Source organism: Panulirus ornatus, chromosome 37 (genome assembly GCF_036320965.1).
Source record: "Panulirus ornatus isolate Po-2019 chromosome 37, ASM3632096v1, whole genome shotgun sequence".
Classification (NCBI taxonomy): domain Eukaryota; kingdom Metazoa; phylum Arthropoda; class Malacostraca; order Decapoda; family Palinuridae; genus Panulirus; species Panulirus ornatus.
In genome coordinates this window covers 16,546,079-16,565,524 of record NC_092260.1, presented here as the reverse complement: position 1 = coordinate 16,565,524, position 19,446 = coordinate 16,546,079, and the positions used below count along the sequence as shown (strand labels likewise).

Below are 19,446 nucleotides of genomic sequence, written 5' to 3'. Positions count from 1 at the left end.
TCATCAGCGAACAACAACTGACTCACTTCCCAAGCTCTCTCATCCCCAACAGACTTCATACTTGCCCCTCTTTCCAGGACTCTTGCATTTACCTCCCTAACAACCCCATCCATAAACAAATTAAACAACCATGGAGACATCACACACCCCTGCCGCAAACCTACATTCACTGAGAACCAATCACTTTCCTCTCTTCCTACACGTACACATGCCTTACATCCTCGATAAAAACTTTTCACTGCTTCTAACAACTTGCCTCCCACACCATATATTCTTAATACCTTCCACAGAGCATCTCTATCAACTCTATCATATGCCTTCTCCAGATCCATAAATGCTACATACAAATCCATTTGCTTTTCTAAGTATTTCTCACATACATTCTTCAAAGCAAACACCTGATCCACACATCCTCTACCACTTCTGAAACCGCACTGCTCTTCCCCAATCTGATGCTCTGTACATGCCTTCACCCTCTCAATCAATACCCTCCCATATAATTTACCAGGAATACTCAACAAACTTATACCTCTGTAATTTGAGCACTCACTCAAATAAAGTTAGTTTAGTTTAGTTTAGTTAGTTATTGCATCTTTCAACAGTGAAATAATTTAGCCATTACTATGAGTTCGGTCATATACTGTTACCATACTCTACCCAGTGAGGCCAATGAAGTAGTTCTTTTTCAAACATTTCGTATCAACCAATAAGTCGGTTATAGTGAAATATTAAGCAGTTTAACCCGTCAGTGACGGGCAACCCTCGGTGGCTGCCATGGGCACACTTTAACGTAAAAGAATGTGTATATATAAGTGAGATTGGATCAATATCTATAACAAATGATAGCATGCTTAATTTCAACTTTAAAATTCTTAATGTATCTTGAAATGTACACATCATTAATGAAAAAGCGTTAATGTGAAAACATAAAAACTACAGAATGTACATCAAAGTCAGTAACTGTACAGATGACGCACATAGATGTTCCAATGAAACATTCTTCATGTGCTCAACAGAATGTTCCCCGAGTCGTTATCATGACAGTAAAAAAAAAAAACACAAGACATGACCAGCTCTTCAAGACACACGATCAAAACTTCTCATGTAAACCCACTATGACCAGAACATACAAGATTCTGTTCGTCAAATATTCTACTGAATCACACACAAAAAAACATCAGACATGAAATCTTACCTGCATATGTAGAGCACACGTATCTCACTTGTTGAATGTTGCCTCCAACAAAAAATTGTGACAATGGAAATGAAAAAGAATGCAAATATATACCTTGATATTTAATAGACAGTATAAGAACAGCATTGTTACAATGATGGCAATCTGTTTAGTGTAGATTCAAAATATACCAGTTGAATGACAGAGACAGGAAATGATCCCCATGCACTAACTTATATAGATCTAGAAAGCACCAACCAGTTAGGAATTTTTCAAGCACATTTCTACAGAAAACATAAGGACATCGATACTGATGGAGGGTACAAATCTATGAGCAAAGGTTTAGCTCCTCTGATAAGTAGGTAGGTTGCATGTTATTCAAGATGCATTGCGGTGATAAGAGCACACAGGAAATGCTCACAAACAGCCCGCATTCACAGCCACTATAGTCGGGACCGGCAGCGCAGACCCGCACTGCGCACAGCTCTAATTCTCAGTACGATTTGCAAAGCTTACCATGTGATGAAATCGTACTATAATACGGAGCGGCGGCGGGCGGGGAATCGCTTTCTGGCACACCCGGATGTTCCGCGCTGCCTCACTCGCCACATCGTATAGACCCACCTTGTGTCGCAAGCTTCCGCTGTAACAGGTACAGCCTCAACCATGTCATACAACCTCAGGCAACATCTGAGGTTTCCCCCTTCCCTTCCTCTTTTTCAATGAAAATATATTTAATGTGATAGTGTCCGAGAAGGTGAATGTTGCATTGGCGCGTGAGTGGGGGACTTGAAAGACAACAACAAATGCACATCAATGATCCTGATCAATGGGCATTTCCCTCCTCTAAATACTGAGGGAGAAGTAACTTGTAATAGATCATTTATAAAGACTGCAAGAACTTCCCACCTGGTAAACATGGTTGCACTCAATTAGACCTCGAGCATAAGACTTAACCGAAGCTCATTTGACTTTGGATTCGGAGTTTCATAATCATTTTGAGGCAGCGTAGACAGTGGCACCTAGTATGAAACTAAGGCTGCATAACCAGGATTTGCAGTAATTCCTTGGGCCATATTTGTTTGAACCTCGACAAAAATCCTCCGACTATTTGCGAGACGAGACAGAATTTTGTGGACTAAGATTAGGATACTGAAGATCATCTTCCCATTTTCCATGATATGGCATCTGGTACTCTGTGTCAAGAACAGCTGATGATCGATCGTGTTGCATGTGCCAGGGCGCCAGGCTTGTGGCGTAGAGATGAGTCAGCCGACTCACGCTCTGCCGAGAAGCTCGACTTACACAAGACACACGATCTCAAATTATCAAAAATCTGGTTTGATTTAAGATTTTTTTACGCATGTTTTAGATTGTGGCTTCATGACTCAAAATTCGCGAATAGGTAATCACTCTGGTCAGAATATCTTAAAGCGGTCTACCTAATGTAGAAAACCAAGAATCAAACGAAGCAATCAGTGGCTACCACACACCCGCGGACGATCGTCTAAAAGACTTTTCTCTATCGAACGTCTCGAGGGGTAAATAATCTACATCTGTTGCTGCTGTCGTATTCATTTGATGAATCACTCTTACGTGGAGTGTGTGATGCATCTGTTCCTTCTCAGCCAAGCTTTTTTCCTCTCCACAAATGTTACCCAGATGGAAACAACAAAGCATCAAGATGTGTTCTTAAGCCACTGGGGAGCGAGTTAAGTAAGATGATGGTTTTTACTGGCCTCTATATCTCTCGGAGTTCCCAGCACGCTCAAGAGGAGCAGCAACATCACTTCCAACGTTAGCTCATTTCCGGTAAACTGAAACCGCGACGCGAGACCCGAGTTCGACTCGAAACCTACATTAATGAGAAAGAAGTATTCGGCAAACGACCCAGGCAGTCTTAGAATAGTCAAGATCCAGACCAATGAACGGCAAGTGTCATCAGCGATTACATGTATCACTCTGATGAACTAATTGTCTCATCGTCAGAAGTCTAAGATCCTCTATCATCAAGGGATCAGCCTCAGCTTCCCAAGTGATTGTGACTTGTGTCACTGATACGATGATCTGTTGCACTAGGGAATGATAATAATCACAATAACACTAATATCATCATCATCATCATTATCATTATCATCATCATTATTATCATTGTCATCATTTTTATTATCATCATTAACCAACGTTTATGAAATAGCTTTGTCTGCATGTAAGGATTTGTCTTTTATTTAGTTTAATAACCATACTGTCACAACGACTTAACACAGGCTCTAACATAGATTTCGTTCCCTATGTTCAAACTGGAATGGAAACCCCTGAGTATATCTCTCCGCGAGGATCATGGGAAGCAGACTTACGAAGCGTCTGCTGTGTGCTAAAGTTTACACAAGTATAACAAAGCCGCCAATTCTATGACATCACAACAAACAAAAAGAAATTACGTTGGGAATTCATCAGCATCGTGAAAGCCGAAATACATTTCCAAGTAACGCATGTATTTGAGGACGCTGACCGTAGCTGAGGCAAACCCCGAACAACGTTGCGCCTTTAAGCTTCCAGTGCGATGTTTTGTGTTTCGTAACTCTACGTTTCGGGGTTACTCGGTCAGGTCCTCCGGCACTGGGTTCCCAGTCCATTTAAACTAGTTACTGAGGACGCAGTATGTTAACCCTGATCAAAGGGTTTTCAGTGTACCCAACAACAGATATGTAGGTAACATGCATCGAGCAATCTTTATCGATGGTTTGGACCACTAGAACTGTAATGATTCAGAATTCAGACCCTAGTTAAACTTAAAGACTTGCTCTCAGGTCTAGGTACACCTAACGTTGTTAGCCATGATATATTACACACGAACTTTAGATCCCCAAATGAAGAACAACTGGGCCTTAATTTCCAGAGCTTATTACACCTCGAATTTGGTCATGCAAAGCCTAGAACACTTGGAGTTCGTTTCTGAAACCCAAAGAACACCTGGACTTCAATCTTCCAAAGCTTGGTACATCTGGACAGAGGATGCCTACGACTCGATACATCTGGAGCCTAAAACACTTGGAATCTGGTTATCTGGGGCCCAGAACACTTAGAATCTGGTTATCTGGGGTCCCAAACACTTAGGGTCTTGTTATCTGGGTCCCAGAATACTTAGGATCTGGTTATCTGGGGCCCAGGAGAAACCGGAGTAATTGCTATATGAGAGAATATTAACAATACAATATAGGGCAATATGGGTCAACAGGACATGTTCGTAAATTGGATTGCTTTCGGACTCGAATCTTCGGTCAAGTATATAGAACCAGATCCTCTCAATGTGAAAATAATAATAATATTAAAAAACAGTACTCCATACAATCGGAGCAGCTGCTCAAAAGAGAATTTACGGCATCAAAACAGAATTTCCAGCTTAAAAGCTGATTTAGTTATCCTGGTAATGTGGGCTTTGCAAGGTAAACTGGATATTACGATGATACTATGTTCATTGTGGTGAGTGATGGAATTAAAGAGGCATCGGTGGAGAAAGTTGTGAGGAGAGATTAGAAAGAGGGAGGCAATAACTGAGTTTAGAGGGCATTAAACTTAACCAGGTGTCTATCACACTTGGAAATCCACCTTCAATCCGTTTACGACAAATGCAGTCATGTATATTAGTAATCACCTATCAGTTTCATATGTTCGTCCTGTTTTATAATTCTTTACACTTTGCACACCACTCCGGGAACGAGTTGCATTTTCACCTAGTCAGGAACGGACAACAGAACTAACAGTCCTCCGATTAGTTGTCCAGTCCTGAGCAGTGTAGAGTTAACGTATTCACCGACTGATTGAACGAGTAGAAAAGATGTGAATCTTATGTTAAAAATGTGTAATCTTATGAAGGCGAATCAACGGGATGCTAGGTAGACATACACACACAAGGAGCAAGTGCATGTGGAGGGAATGACGGTGAATGGAGGAAAGGTGGCTGGGGCGGAGCCAGTGAATGTAGTGCTTGGGAAGGGAGGTATGAGGGCGTGGCAGGAGCACGTCTAGGATACTTGTGGCTCGGGGAGGGGGGGAGGGGGTTTGGAGGAGGAGGAGTAAGCGTGTCTTCCCCGCTTGAGGTAGTGTCGCGATGGTTCATGAACTGGTAAGGGTCAGTGTATTTCAGGAATTACATCATCATACCTTGGCCTTTGAGTCGGAGTAGACTGCCTGGGGAATAAGCTATAAAACGACAAAAGTACATTGTGAAAGAAGATCTACAGGAAGGTAAAGTGAGGAGGGAAGCGGAGCTACCTGCGCCAATACCACGAGGACCTACCATTCAGTGTGGGACAGTCCCTCCAGCCCGAAGTCACTCCCCCAAAGTATTTGTTTACCACCTCTCACTCAGTGTTGTGATGGACCACAAAAGCATAATTTGTTATGAAGAACAGTGTCCGGGACTATGTTGAGTGCTGGAGTGACTTGTGCAAGGGAGTCTCTTACAGACAACATATCAACAAAAATTACGACAAAAATTACAACACAGATACTGGCTATCAGTATCTGTGTTGTAATTCGCTAATGTAAATCAATTGGGTCAGAGCCTGGTGGGAGTTGAGGATATGCTGGAGCGACACGGGAATGTTCCCTGCCTCCTCCATGAGCAACACCGATCTCATCACGAACACCATACACAACCATCTACTGCAGAAATCTCTATACACGCATCGCCTGTTGCTCTCCACTGAAGCATACCGACACTTCCTTTTTTCTTTAACAAAAGTACAAAATTACTCTCTCAAGAAAGTTAGTTGGACTGGAAACTCGTGCGAGGTGTGTCGCTGCTTGTGCAAATGCTGAGTAGAGCATACCGTCAGCTACTGAGTCTATGTTTACATGATGTCGTGCAAGAGTGAGCTAGGCTTTGTCAGCGAGGACAAAGTGATGGAACTACGGTGGAACATAAACCACAAACATATCTCGACCTCACCTCTGAGTGCCAGTTCCGGGCGTCTTGCGTTCTGCCTTTTGTTTTGTGGTCAATTTTCGTCTTGACCAATTAAGGCGAAAAGTTCCGCCGTTTTGGGGAGAGGAATGTCTCGACCACTGGACCCATGTCTTGCCGTTTCCCCCTTTAGTGAAATGCGATGGTATGATGTCCGAGAAGGAAGGAGAGCCATGCTGGACATGGTGGGAATGTGTCTCGTAGGGGTAGTGGTAGTGGATGTGGTAGTGAGGCTGTATGGGGGTAGGTTGGAGTCGTTGGGTGCCATGAGGCGCCTCAGCAACTTTAATGTGCATTTTGTTACCGTGCTGGCTAGAGTCGTGCGCTTGGACATGTGATGGGCACATTTCTAGTTACTAAGACGGGTTACTCTGTGAACGGTGTAGGATACCGTGTTCCATTCTCATATGCTTAATATATTTACACGGTTTCCTCATGATATAGGCCCTTTATCCTTTAGCAAATGTTCATCACAAAAGTGTGCTCCGGCGCGACGTGTTGGAACACCTATGCGAGTTCGTCAACTGGTGGCCACAGGTAACACGCCGCGCGGGGCGGAGCGTCCAGGTCCTGCGTGGAAGAGGCGTATACTACTCGGCGTTCTCAGGCGAGCCAGACACCAGCCCCCGCCAGCGACTCAGCTGATCAATATCATACAATAACTCTCCCCACTGTTCGACTCATGTGTCTACGGTAGAGTGCTCAGTGAGTACTACCAGCGAGGGTAATGACCTGCGTCGAGCAGAAATATGACTACAACTTCAAGACCAACAGACAAACCATCCAGTGTTATATATATATATTTTTTCACGCGTTTCCCCTTCATTAAGGATGATTCATTATAAAGGTTAAATACATCACATGAAATTCAGACGCGTCAGGCTAAGTGCATGAATGCATGATACAGCCATAGGCAGTATCCCATAAAAACGGATGTGTGTTGAAAGCCATGCACAGTTGTCACCTTCACATCTCGGTGTCCTGTTAAAAAAAAAAAAAAAATACAGGTAATGGACTGAGATGAACAATATGGACAATAGGTACCGTGTACGGGGGCTGTGGATACCCAGACGGCCTTGGTCGAAGTGCGGCATGATGAAGTATGGTAGTAATGGCACGAGTTGCTCGTCTCTCGGCGGCTAGGCCAACACTGCCGGCTGGGTCCTGCTAGGAAACCAATGGGAAACCGTGCGCGCACTGCACCAATGCACTTCTCTTTATCAATGGAAACCTTAGCACTGCTTTAAAGACCATGATATATATATATATAAACTGTTGATGCATGGCTTAGAGAAAAAATATATATGTATATATGTGTCTTTCCAAACGACCATATTCGTACTGATGAACGTGCTCCAGCTATGTTCGGCTGCACGCAACTTGGTCGCTGGCTCCATGCTGTCGAGCTCCACCCACAGTTATTATCGATCTATAGGTTTTCACTGACACCCGGGGATATGCTGCACGAGAGAGGACACCCGAGATGCACCAACGATTACATTTCAAGATGAAAGTGTCAACGATTCTGGGGAAACGGAGGAGGCGTGAGAGGCAACCGCGCAGCACTAGCGCATCTTAGCGGGTCCTCAAATCTTTTTAAATCGAACACTAGGGCATGAAATCGTCTTGATAGTGCGATAAAAAATGACCTGATAAACGCTAATTGCATGTTAACATATCGTAACTGCGAGTTAATAGCTTGCATCATCATCAAGTTCATCAAACGTACTTCGATTCTACATCGAAGCCACCATGACGGTGGTGCCGTTCATGTCCAGGTTGTGGGATTATTGAGGAGGGTTTGTATGGTATCTTGCAGACTGAACGCATGGCAGTTCATTTCCAAGAGATAAAGGTAATTTTAGGAGTTGGTTCCGAGAAGACTTATACGGCACCGTTGACCCATGCGAGGGACGCAACATGTCCAGATACGGACGGCTCATGCACCACCCAGACTATACCACCAACACGCACCACCTGATAACGCTCTGCCAAGGTCATGAGAGAGGCAGAGAGGAGAGGAAGAGAGAGAGAGACGCTGGGTCTAAAGAGAGTAAATGACAAAGAATTCGTGTTGAGAGGGAGGGGAACTTGCAGACGGCTGGAGGCGAAAACAGAGGTGAAGTCTGGATTTAGACCTGCCAAGGAAAACTAAGACCAAAGAGCGTCATGTAACAGGAGTAGGCGGGACTGAGAGGCAAGTGTGTAGCTGAATAAGCGGAGCGGCAGAGAACAAGGAAATACATCAAGGAAAAAAAAATGTCCTAAAAAGGCAGTGACGTGCGAGTTCAGAAGTGCAAATGAGAAATTTATCATGAAGGAGGAGGAGCTTATGAAGCTCAGGCTGATGGACGGAGTTCGTTGATGGTACAGATGTGTGAGAAAGACAGAAGTGACCGAGCGAAACCTTGGGTAACGTGCGACAACATTGCATTTAGGGCCAGGATGATTTCCTTCGAGTTACCTACCAGAGTCAGGAATTCTGAGGAGAAGCAGCAGTCCTCCGCCTCATGTAGGTAACCTCTGGCTTTACCAACATGCTATGTATTCAAAAATTTCAAATTAGCCTTTGATGAATAAAATTATTATAATGAGATTAGATGAAGTTAGTACAACATGCATATTGTAGTTCAGACAATGTGTTAAGGAAAACTACTACCTTTCTAAGCCTTTGTGATGTTCGTGCAGAAGAAAAAAAAATCACTGGCTTAGTGGTTGCATGCATATTACCTCTGGCTGAGTGGCGATGGAGTGGTGCCGAAGTAACTCTTCTTGCCCTCATTCGTGAAATTGTTCCTCGTGGTGAAGATGTTGGTACTGCCAGTCTGCCGCACTGCACCACAAACATAGCCTTTGCTGTTGGTGGCTGTGAAGCGGCTGTTATAGCTGCCGGTCGGGGCATTGTAGCTCACCGATTCCGTGGCCGTACCGTTGCTACTGAAGCGGAATGTCTTGACAACGGTGCCGCCCGCGCTCGTCTCGACGCCCGGGCCTTTAGTGATGGTCGTCCTCTTGTTGGAGTGGATCCCTGGACCAGAGACGATGATGGGCTTCTTGGTGGTCGGGGCACCCCTGTGGGTGACGCCCCACCGCCCAGGAGATCTCACTACCAGTGTTCCTCCGGTCATGTTATCGTCGTCGCCGCCGCCACCGGGGTCGACTTCTAGCAGGACCTCGTGGGTTTCCCCCTTGCTCTCGTAGTCTTCTTGAGGTTTGGAGCAACATTTACCCATTCAGGTGAGCGACGGTGCTCTGATATGTAACCTTTGCGGGAATAAAGGCCGAGGCGGTTATACCGTCTTAACACAATCACTTGTATGACATATTTTTTTCCCCCTCCCTTCAACATACGTACTGTTACGTTCTACCTATTTCAGTGTGCTTCTCTAACATCAGCTATTATTCTTAAGACAACGTCTTGCCTCTCTCTCTCTCTCTCTCTCTCTCTCTCTCTCTCTCTCTCTCTCTCTCTCTCTCTCTCTCACACACACACACACACACACACATTTGTTGTGCTTAACAGTGATAAACAGTACCATACCGACGGAAACCCCATGACATTTCGTTGGTTGGCCAGCTTTAGGCCTATCGACTGCCAGGGTCACTGAGGCCGTGAACGTCAAGTTATATAAATATCCACCAAATGGAGAACGACTAACACCTTCTCCAGGTGTTAAGTCTACAGACACTATCGCTATGTGTATGGCCCATGCCACAGCAAGTTTTACAATCGTATACCTAAATCTGAACTTGGGTTGGTGAATTATCGGTTCCTGGGAAAAGCTTGTACCGAGTGGCCGAGAGGAATTCGTGTAGTTTCACAATCTTACCAATCATGGCGCCATAAAATACGATTCATTAAGTCTGATATCGCTAGTAATGTAATCTATGATATCAGTATGTCACACAGACCACACTAACCACAGTCAGTCATGGAGGTATGAACTCATAGAATCAAAATTGGCCTATAGGAACAGGGATACAGGACGCCAAAGTCGTTAACGGTATGAAACGCTTCGTCACCTACACCGTATAACTCGCGTAGGATTGACAAGTAACCTTCGTCCTTCCTTCTGATATCTTCGCCTGTCGCTGGCGAAACCGCTTTCATCATATATAAACAAGTCACCGGAATGCAACAGTTATCTCATATATAAACAAGTCACCGGAATGCAACAGTTATCTCATATATAAACAAGTCACCGGAACGCAACAGTTATCTCATATATAAACAAGTCAACGGAATGCAACAGTTATCTCATCAAGATCCCAATGTATTGGTTACATACGTGGACAACCTATAGGCTAGAGTGTGTGTGTGTGTGTGTATTTGCTACTATTGTATTTGTTCCGGGAGTAGAGTTTTATACTCATACTACCTCGTCTCTTAAAACAGTTTGTATACTGCAAGGTGATGTATATACACCCAAACACAAACACACACCAGCCTACGCTAGGTACCAAATTATCAACCATCCACGAGGAGAGGATGAACAGCTGGGTTTGGTAGAGACTCGACTTGTGCGCTCAAGATTCGAACCCATGCGAGTCCGACCCTGGGCAAGACCGTGATGATTTACAGTCAGTAATGCTAACCACTACACCACGGGGGGTCCGTATGTGTATGTGTAAACGCACACACGAGCAAAGTCATGGTACATACGTAAATACTCAAGGTTAATAGACGGGTCAACATGGGTGTGAAAAAAAAAAAATTCTCCCCGTAGCACACGGATGGTCTTCAAATACCAGTGTGATGAACACGAGAGAACCGCGCACCGAAACGAAGAATTCCGAGAACACCAAATGATATGGAATTAGTTATTACAAAGCTTTAGATAAAGAGGCTTAGAGTGGAAAAGGGGTCTTATCACCTAAAGATTAGTAGTCGAATAATGGTAGATTCCTTACGCGGGTTCTCTGAGGTACTCAGCGTTGCGAGGAAATACTACACTATGGTTCCCAGCGTTGCGAGGAAATACTACACTATGGTGCCTAGGCTACACACCGTATTTATTGGCTCGAACACACGTTGTCGACAGTTTCCGGGGACGATTACACAGTGCACCATATTCTATTCAGGAGCTTTGAATCTGTCCTGACAACGCCACGCTCACCGATTTTTGCGTCGTTTGTTTGTGTTTTAAAGAAGCTAATTTCTGCAGAACGACTTACTACGGTTGACGTGTTATCAATACCTCAATGCGAAACGCAGTAGAAAAAAACTTTGAAAGACGACATCAGTGGACATGGCAGTAAATAGCAACCCTTGTTAGGACATCCTTTGTACAAAGCGGAAGGATTTTTAATCGATTCTTCCGTTACACTTTCCTTTGTGTGACATACATAACCTCAGTGTTACGACGGAGTGAATGTTTGGCCTGAATAACGCTTCATGCTATACTTCCCCCCTCTGTCTCTTGAGGGAGATTACAAGAGCACGTAAAAAAAAATAAATCATTCAAATCAACAGAATTAATCTGCAAAAACCCCCTACTGCCATAGTCTCTCCACCAGAACTTGCATCCCCACCACCACCACTCACACCCACACACACCACCAATACTCTACCCATTCTCGTTTTATCGCTTCCATCGCTCTCCCATCACTGCTCCCACACTCTACACAACTACTCCATCCTCAGTGTACTAAGCTTCCATACTGAGTCCTTCATTACACCCACAGTCACATCTCGCCACGGCTGCAACATTAAACCATAAATTCAGGAAGCAACTGAACTCGGCATCAAATAGAAAGTCCCTCCATTGAAGTCTGTTATGGTAACTCACACACCAGTCCACCTTCACTGTTGTGGTGCTCCTTCAGGACTCTCTATATTAGGAATAACACTTAGCTTCTAAACTTCACTGAACATAATTTCACAAGCAATTTTTTTTTGTTCACATTTTTCACAGTCGTTTGTGTTTTTATTTTTCACTTGTTTCCTCGTTTTCCATCTCGTATGATCACCAGTAATGTGCAAAAGTACACGATACCCGTTTACTGCACAGTATTGCCACAACGTCACTCGTTCACACAAGATAACACAGTTGAGGCAAAGGGGAAACTGCGCCTCACTGACGGGACAAAGTCATATGATATAAGGATATACTTGATAAGGGAACAGGGAGGGACTGGCTGAGATACGCGGGGAACCGTTGAGGGGGCAACTGTGCCTTCTGACTTAGATCAGGGACTGTGTACGAGGGAAGGAGCTGCTGTGCCTACTGAGAGAACGGAGAGGGGGGCTTGTGTAGCTAAAGAGCAGCTGTGATTATTGAGGCAAGATGATGAATAGTGAGGCAGCAGCTGAGAGGCTAACCTGAACTCATCCGGTGTGCGGTTAACATTTCTCGTAACAACACAAAGAAAGAAGCTCAAGTAACACAAGCCGCCTGCCTCTATCACTGCAGCACAGAGGAGAGCATTACTGGAAGCTTTTTTTGAGTGAAGTAGAAATAAGTAACTAATGTTCTTAAGAACGCATATGCCTCACGTGCTGACATTACAGTGAAGTGTTCATGAGAAACGATGTTCGGCAACACCAGACGGATATCAAGAGTATGTACTTTGTGTGTGTGTGTGTGTGTGTGTGTGTGTGTGTGTGTGTGTGTGTCCGTCCGTCCGTACAGGAGCGTGCGTCGCACTTGTGATTAATTTGATGATGTGTACGAGTCGGTCTGTGTTAATGTAATTTAATGGGTGTAAGATAACACGCAACTGTTTACATGTATTAGTGAATGTCCACTCTTAAGAACTTTATTTATAATGACCCCAAGACTTCGATCTGAATGGGTCCTGATGCTACGCTACACTCAGGATAAGGGACAGGATAATCCCCTTAGAAGAGAGTTCTTTGACGAGATTGTACTCTCGTCAAATGACGGTGTAACGTCAAAACAAGCGTATACCGGTAGCATCCTCAGGGTTTTTACGCATAATCAATACCGGGCATATCTGCCAGTGCGTACGTGTGTGCTAACGTGGGTATGTACAGAGAGCTGCGACAGAGCGGCGCGTATCCCACAGGCCGACCATAAAGTTCACGTCCCAGAGTTACTGCTGCAACTCTGGGCCCTCAAGACCCCCTGCAAGCCAAGGACTCGTCGAAGAGCAAAAAGAAGTCACAATCACCTTGGAGGACGGAAGTGAAGGGTACCTAATGAAAACCGTCTCGGAGAAAGTCCCGCGTCCCTCCCCAGACGCTCCTTCCAGCCTGAACCCAGAATCAACCACGTTAGCTATCACTCCTTGCCATAGTTATTCCTTAGTTACCTGACCACTTAAACAGAGAGACCAACAATATCTGCAGCAAGTGAAGGCGCCGACTATATATATATATATATATATATATATATATATATATATATATATATATATATATATATATATATATATATATATATATATATATAACCTTTCAGTAATGTAGGATAATCAACGACCAAGACTTCACAGAAATCAAGATGGGAACTCATACAACTCTACCATCAATTTCATTCAATTTCAGAGCTTCATAATTTCTAAGATCTATGCGAGTCCTGAAGCGTTTGGAAGTGTAACGATCATTTAGCCAACAGCGACACAAGCGCCAAGACTTACCCCCAGGTTCTAGGGTAATGCTGTGATGATCTACCTTCCCGTTTCTCTCGCTAACCACAACCTTATTAGCAAGAGGCTGTGGATTAGTCATTCACTCGACATCCCAGCTCAACGTTCCAAACATTAGACTTGCAAAAGGCTCATTATATAAGCCGTTAACTAGATGTCATAGATCAGTTCTAATCGCACTACATCTTTGGCATCTTGCACCAACGACAGGAACACTGAAAACTCAACATCTTGTCGCCCAATACACACATAAAAGTCCCAGAGCCATTGTTGCACACACACACCATACACACATAACAGAGCACACGCAAAACATACTACATCTTCACTATACCAGTATGTACTGCCAGCGGTCAGACACTCGCATCCCAGAACCAGCATAGAACAACTCACCATTAAAAGACTCAGCAGAGGTCACACTCACAATCACAGAACCAGCTGAGGTCACACTCACCATCACACAGAACCAGCTGAGGATACACTCACCATCACAGAACCAGCAGAGGTCACACTCACCATCACAGAACCAGCAGAGGTCACACTCGTCAATACAGAACTAGCAAAGGTCACACTCCCCATCACTGACCCAGCAGAGGTCACACTCACCATCACAGAACCAGCTGAGGTCACACTCACAATAATAGAACCAGCTGAAGACAAACTCACCTTCCCAGTACCCACAGCAGGTACCAAACCCTCGAGCCAGCTGATTTAGGCAAGGCTACACTACAGCATAACCTACACCTCAAGACCTTTTTTGGCTTCATCCTTCGTCTGAGAATGATCTACAACGCCCAATCTGCTGCCTCCACTTACGGCCTAGACTACCACCACTTTCAGACGGACAGACACCAATTCAGTTAAACGTTTTCTTACTGTGAGGTCGCCCCACAGATTACCGCCATGATCTATGCCACGTAGCGATGGATTATAAATTCCAAAAGAAGCTAATCATTTTGTCGATAATGATCATAATGCCTTCAGTGTGGGCTGTCGCGGTAGTCAGCTTGAGTAAGGTCGAGGCGAGTGAGGTGAACCGAGAGAGAAAGGGTCGAGAGAGAAAAAAAAAAAAATGCGTAGGAAGTTCCCAGTTGTCGTGTCCACTGTCTGAATGAACAACGAGTTGGCAGTCAGCTATTCCCATCACGAAGTAAATGGAGTCCTTTCCTACAGATCATAATGGCGATCAATGCGATTCTTTACAGCAGACTTCCGCCACATGTGTGATTTGCTTACTAATGTGTCTTGGGTATATTGTTCACAATTTGCTACGTCTTGAGTCTGCCGCGAGCTCGCTCTCAGAATCCTGGGTACCTTACAAGGAAGGCGTAGCAATTCTAAGTTTCAGATTTCGGTCACAAGTTGTCCCTGGACACTCCTTGAATTTCTCTCTCGGTGGCAAGTCTGGACTCTTTGAATTTGTCTTGAATGTGACAAATCCGTACTCGTTGGCTTCTAAATGCCAAAGGCATAGGCAGACAGTGTGGTCACCAATTAGTGTGTGTGATTATCCAGGTGTAATTATCCAACTGTACAGTAAGTACGTGCCGTGTGTTCCACAATCGCGTGTGCGACACACTTGAGTTAAGTGGATCTAGGATGAAAAATGTCTTAAGGTACCATCAGAGAAAGGGGGAGTGGTGGCCCAGACCTCCTTCCACTTGCCCTGAGGGTGACATCTGCAGCCCACAGGCGAGTTCTCCGCCTTCCTCAACCTCACCACGTTCTGATGGTCACTGTGGTGCAGCAATACTATCGTTTATGTTCGCCTCTACCGTGTGATAAGTACACCATTACTAGTTACATCTCCACACTATGTTTTGTTTACATGTCTCTACACTGTGGTAGTGCCTCACTAATATTTTCATGTACAGACATTGTGATGGTGCATTACTATTGTTTACATGTACCCACAGCTGTAGTGCATCACAAATGTTTATATGTCCCCACACTGTCGTATTACATCACTGTTGTTTAAACGTATCCACTCTTTCGCAGCGCATTGCTTTTGTTTACACGTCTTAACACTGTGGTAATGCATCACTTGTTTACGTCTCCACACTGCCGTAGCGCATCATCATTGTTCGAATGTCCCCACACTATGGTAGAGTAAATGTTGCATATGTTTGTTACAACATTATGCTATCACACTATTGTCTCTACATTAGGGCAATGCAAGTCTATTGTTTAAAGATTTCCTTCCACTGTGGTTGCACCACTATATTTCAGTCGTTTCTCCCATACTGTGATAATGCAAGTTGACCCACATTGTGGTAATACACGACTGCTGTTTACAAGTTCCCCATCCACAATATCCTAATACAATACTGCTGTAATCATGTTCCTTTCCACCTTGTGATAACCCAAGACTATTACTTGCATGCTCCTCCCAAGCACACGCCACACGGAGCATCCAGAGGTGAACCTTCGTCTCACCAAACACACCCAAATATCCCAACATAGTTACCCGTAAAGCGCCTCGTTTTCTACCAGCACATAATAATATAGTAGTAGGATAATATATACCATTTCCACTCGTGTAGTAAAGGTGAAAATAGAGTCGCTGTAGATATGACCCTGGGGCTAACTCATGCCGCAGTCCTTACACCCTTGGTATGTTTGATTTGTGAAATTGATGGCAGTCTATTAAATCATTTAGTCATAAATGAAGAATAGAAATAAGACGTTAAAGGAATGACTGGAGAGCGAAAATCTTCAGGATATATATATATCCTTTTTTCCCCCCCTTAGATAGTGTAGTAAACGCCTCCTACAGCCTTTCTTTAATAACTAGGTTCCAGAGAAAGACTGGTCAGACTGGTAGAGCTGATGATGATATTATTGACTTGAAATGTATGAAGGGTGGAGTCTACCTGGGGTTATGCCCGTAACGTCAAACTTCATCACTCAATGCGCTAAAAAGTGCTAAGTGCCCCGCCCCAAGAGAGAACGTCTCATCTTACGTCAAAATCTTTCACAGGAGATAATTTACCCTCTGATATAGCTCGCAGAATTGATAATTGACAGTTACGTACAACAGCTTGACGACTTACTGTTTAACCCAAACCGTGAGTGCTACTGACGTATTCTTGCGCAACTTTACTGTGTATAAAATATTGATTTCCGTTGTTTCGTTAGTATGTCTTCTGTCTAACAAATGCCTATTATATTTTGTCAATATCTAGGTCAGTCACAGGGAGGAATATGTAATACGGAGATACTTATGAGACTGCTGCCTTGTACTGAGTACCACCTCTACTGCCTGCCGAAGGTGAAGGCTTTATTCTGTTCTTTCGCATCTCTCTACATTTATCATCTTTCCATCCGTTCCCATTTATATGCAGTGGATCAAGGTCATACAACCTCTCCGTCCACTGAGACATATATTCATCTCATTTTCTGTTTTAAGTCAAAAAGGCCGCCATACTATCACGAACAATTCTGCTTTCTTTTTGCATACGACAGTGGTAAGTTTCAAGCCTTCAAGTCTCCACGCGCACTTCTAACCTCACACACAAAGCCACTCCATCGTCCACGATCAATTCATTTACCACTGTTACCATTGTGTAAAATACACAAGTCAACCAATGGCAAAAAAGTGACTTGCTGATTTTGTACATCACCTTTTATTGTCAACTATACCATGTATTCTCCTCACCACCCTACCATTTGCCATGCGCCTTATATAGCCATAACAAGGGACTTGGGCGTTTCTGCCCTTTAGTCAGCCTGTGGCGTTGGGACTGGGGGGACCTCAAGCAATATATAACTTCTCTCAGTAATACCTAATCACGCATGTTAATCGTGAATCAAAGCGGTCCTTTACAGATGAACTAACTCCTAGATATACGAAGCAAGAGTCTTGGTGAATGACGAATGAAACTCAAAATTTTCTATCTCCAGATACGTTAACGGGTCGAATGACGCATTTGTCTTCACTCTTGCCTCCCACTTTAAAGACGATATGGTTCTCCGACAGATATATCATTACTTTTTCTGTAATACTGATAAACATTCCCCACGGAAAAGCATCGGTATAACTGTAAGGATAATTCCCTCCTTCACAACTTGACAACTTGGTATTGTCATATCCGAGCAAAACGTCACTGTTGAGTTAAAAAAAAACAGGTAATTTTCTTTTCTTGCAAAATTAAGCAACCAAACATACCATAGAAAAAAAAAAATCTAATACCGATTCTTGATTACTACTTAGCGTTCAAGTGTACCCTTCCTCCTCACCACGTCCCACACATGTCGCAGATAAAGCCGACCACCTATCCCGACTTTGGATGGATAGTCCCACTTCTGATTTGCATGTCTCTCTATCCCCTAGGAACTTTAGGGAACTCTAAAGTGTCCCGCTTTTGAAGAAAATCCACATGGATATACCCCTTTATCAAAATGATTACCAAAACGCTACATGACTGAAGGGAAAAATTCCCCGCTGTAATGCATATCTAAGTCAACAGCAAAGGCCCGATATGTTTTTGAACTATAAATAATATTCATCTTAATTGTGGACCGTATCCGACCCAGGAATTATTCTCGTAGTACGCCCTTCGTTTTCATCTGTCAACGCCCAACTACGTAACCTCATGACCATATTCTAGCTGAGGATGTATTACAAAATGTGATTGTTTAATTCTCAGTAAAAAAAAAAAAATTCGTTGGCCACCGACCACTAAATTATGAATGGGGAAGATTTTTTTTCTCTACTGTTACACTTCCTGGTAATCAACTTGCATCAAGTCAAAACCCGGCAGACTCTACCTCCCATACAGCCGATACAGTTCAGATGTGGGTAATAAAACAAGCTGCCTTACCCGTCATTACTAAAGTTGCCAAACGTCTTAATAGTCAAATCAAGACGTCTGCCTATGTGGTTCCAAAACAATGTTGCTAAAACAAAGCAGTATATATATATATTCGCTATTTCCCGCTTCAGCGAGGTAGCGCCAAAAGCCGACGAAGAATTAGTGTCTTACATTCATATTTTGGCTGTCATGTATAACACAGACACAGACACTATATATATATATATATATATATATATATATATATATATATATATATATATATATATATATATATATATATATAATCATTGATCGTAACATCCATACAAATAAGTAATTAGTTTTTCATCTTTCACATGTAAATAACACAGCGTCAGCACACAGAGAGGCATCCCAGGCCACGAGTATCATATCCTGGCCATAGCTACAAGTACAACAGAATCCGCGCAAGGGTAACCCCGATAGTCGACGTCTGGCTTACGTGACCTACCTTGACACACATCGCGACGCAAGGAACTTTACACATCACTATACAATTTATTTTCTTCTACGCTTGCATTAAGTTCGTTTTATTTCATACAAAAAAATATGAACCATAGAATATTCGATTTAATAATTTTTCTTATTCACGAAAGAATTATTTTTCAGACTATTCTTGTTAAGGTTCACGATTATCTTTTTTTTTTTTCCAGTAAGTTTTATCACATGAAATATCTTGTATCGTGTAAGGGAGGACGGGATGGCGTGGTGCTGCTGGCCCGGCGTCACGAGAGGGTCTGACGCAGACGCTGCTGTGCCACCAACTTATGGCGGGAAACTGACGAGTGCGGCCACACTCCCAGCCCGGAAACATCCGCACAAGGTTTAGTCGCTCCTCGGGCCACATGTTTTGCGGT

General features: G+C 43.6%; 1 protein-coding gene across 5 annotated transcripts in view; it reads right to left on the bottom strand.

The window, feature by feature from the left end:
- LOC139760542 (uncharacterized) overlaps positions 1 to 19,446 on the bottom strand; it is a 73,302-nt gene that overhangs the window by 26,425 nt on the left and 27,431 nt on the right. For 2 of the 5 annotated variants that reach the window (XM_071683861.1, XM_071683860.1), the window contains exon 2: positions 8,874 to 9,407. In XM_071683861.1, the coding sequence (XP_071539962.1) occupies positions 8,874 to 9,376 (503 nt within the window). In that variant the 5' untranslated portion in view covers positions 9,377 to 9,407. Of the gene's footprint in view, positions 1 to 6,128; positions 6,736 to 8,873; positions 9,408 to 19,040; positions 19,345 to 19,446 lie in introns of those variants that run through there. The other 3 variants (XM_071683859.1, XM_071683862.1, XM_071683863.1) reach the window with 3 other exon arrangements.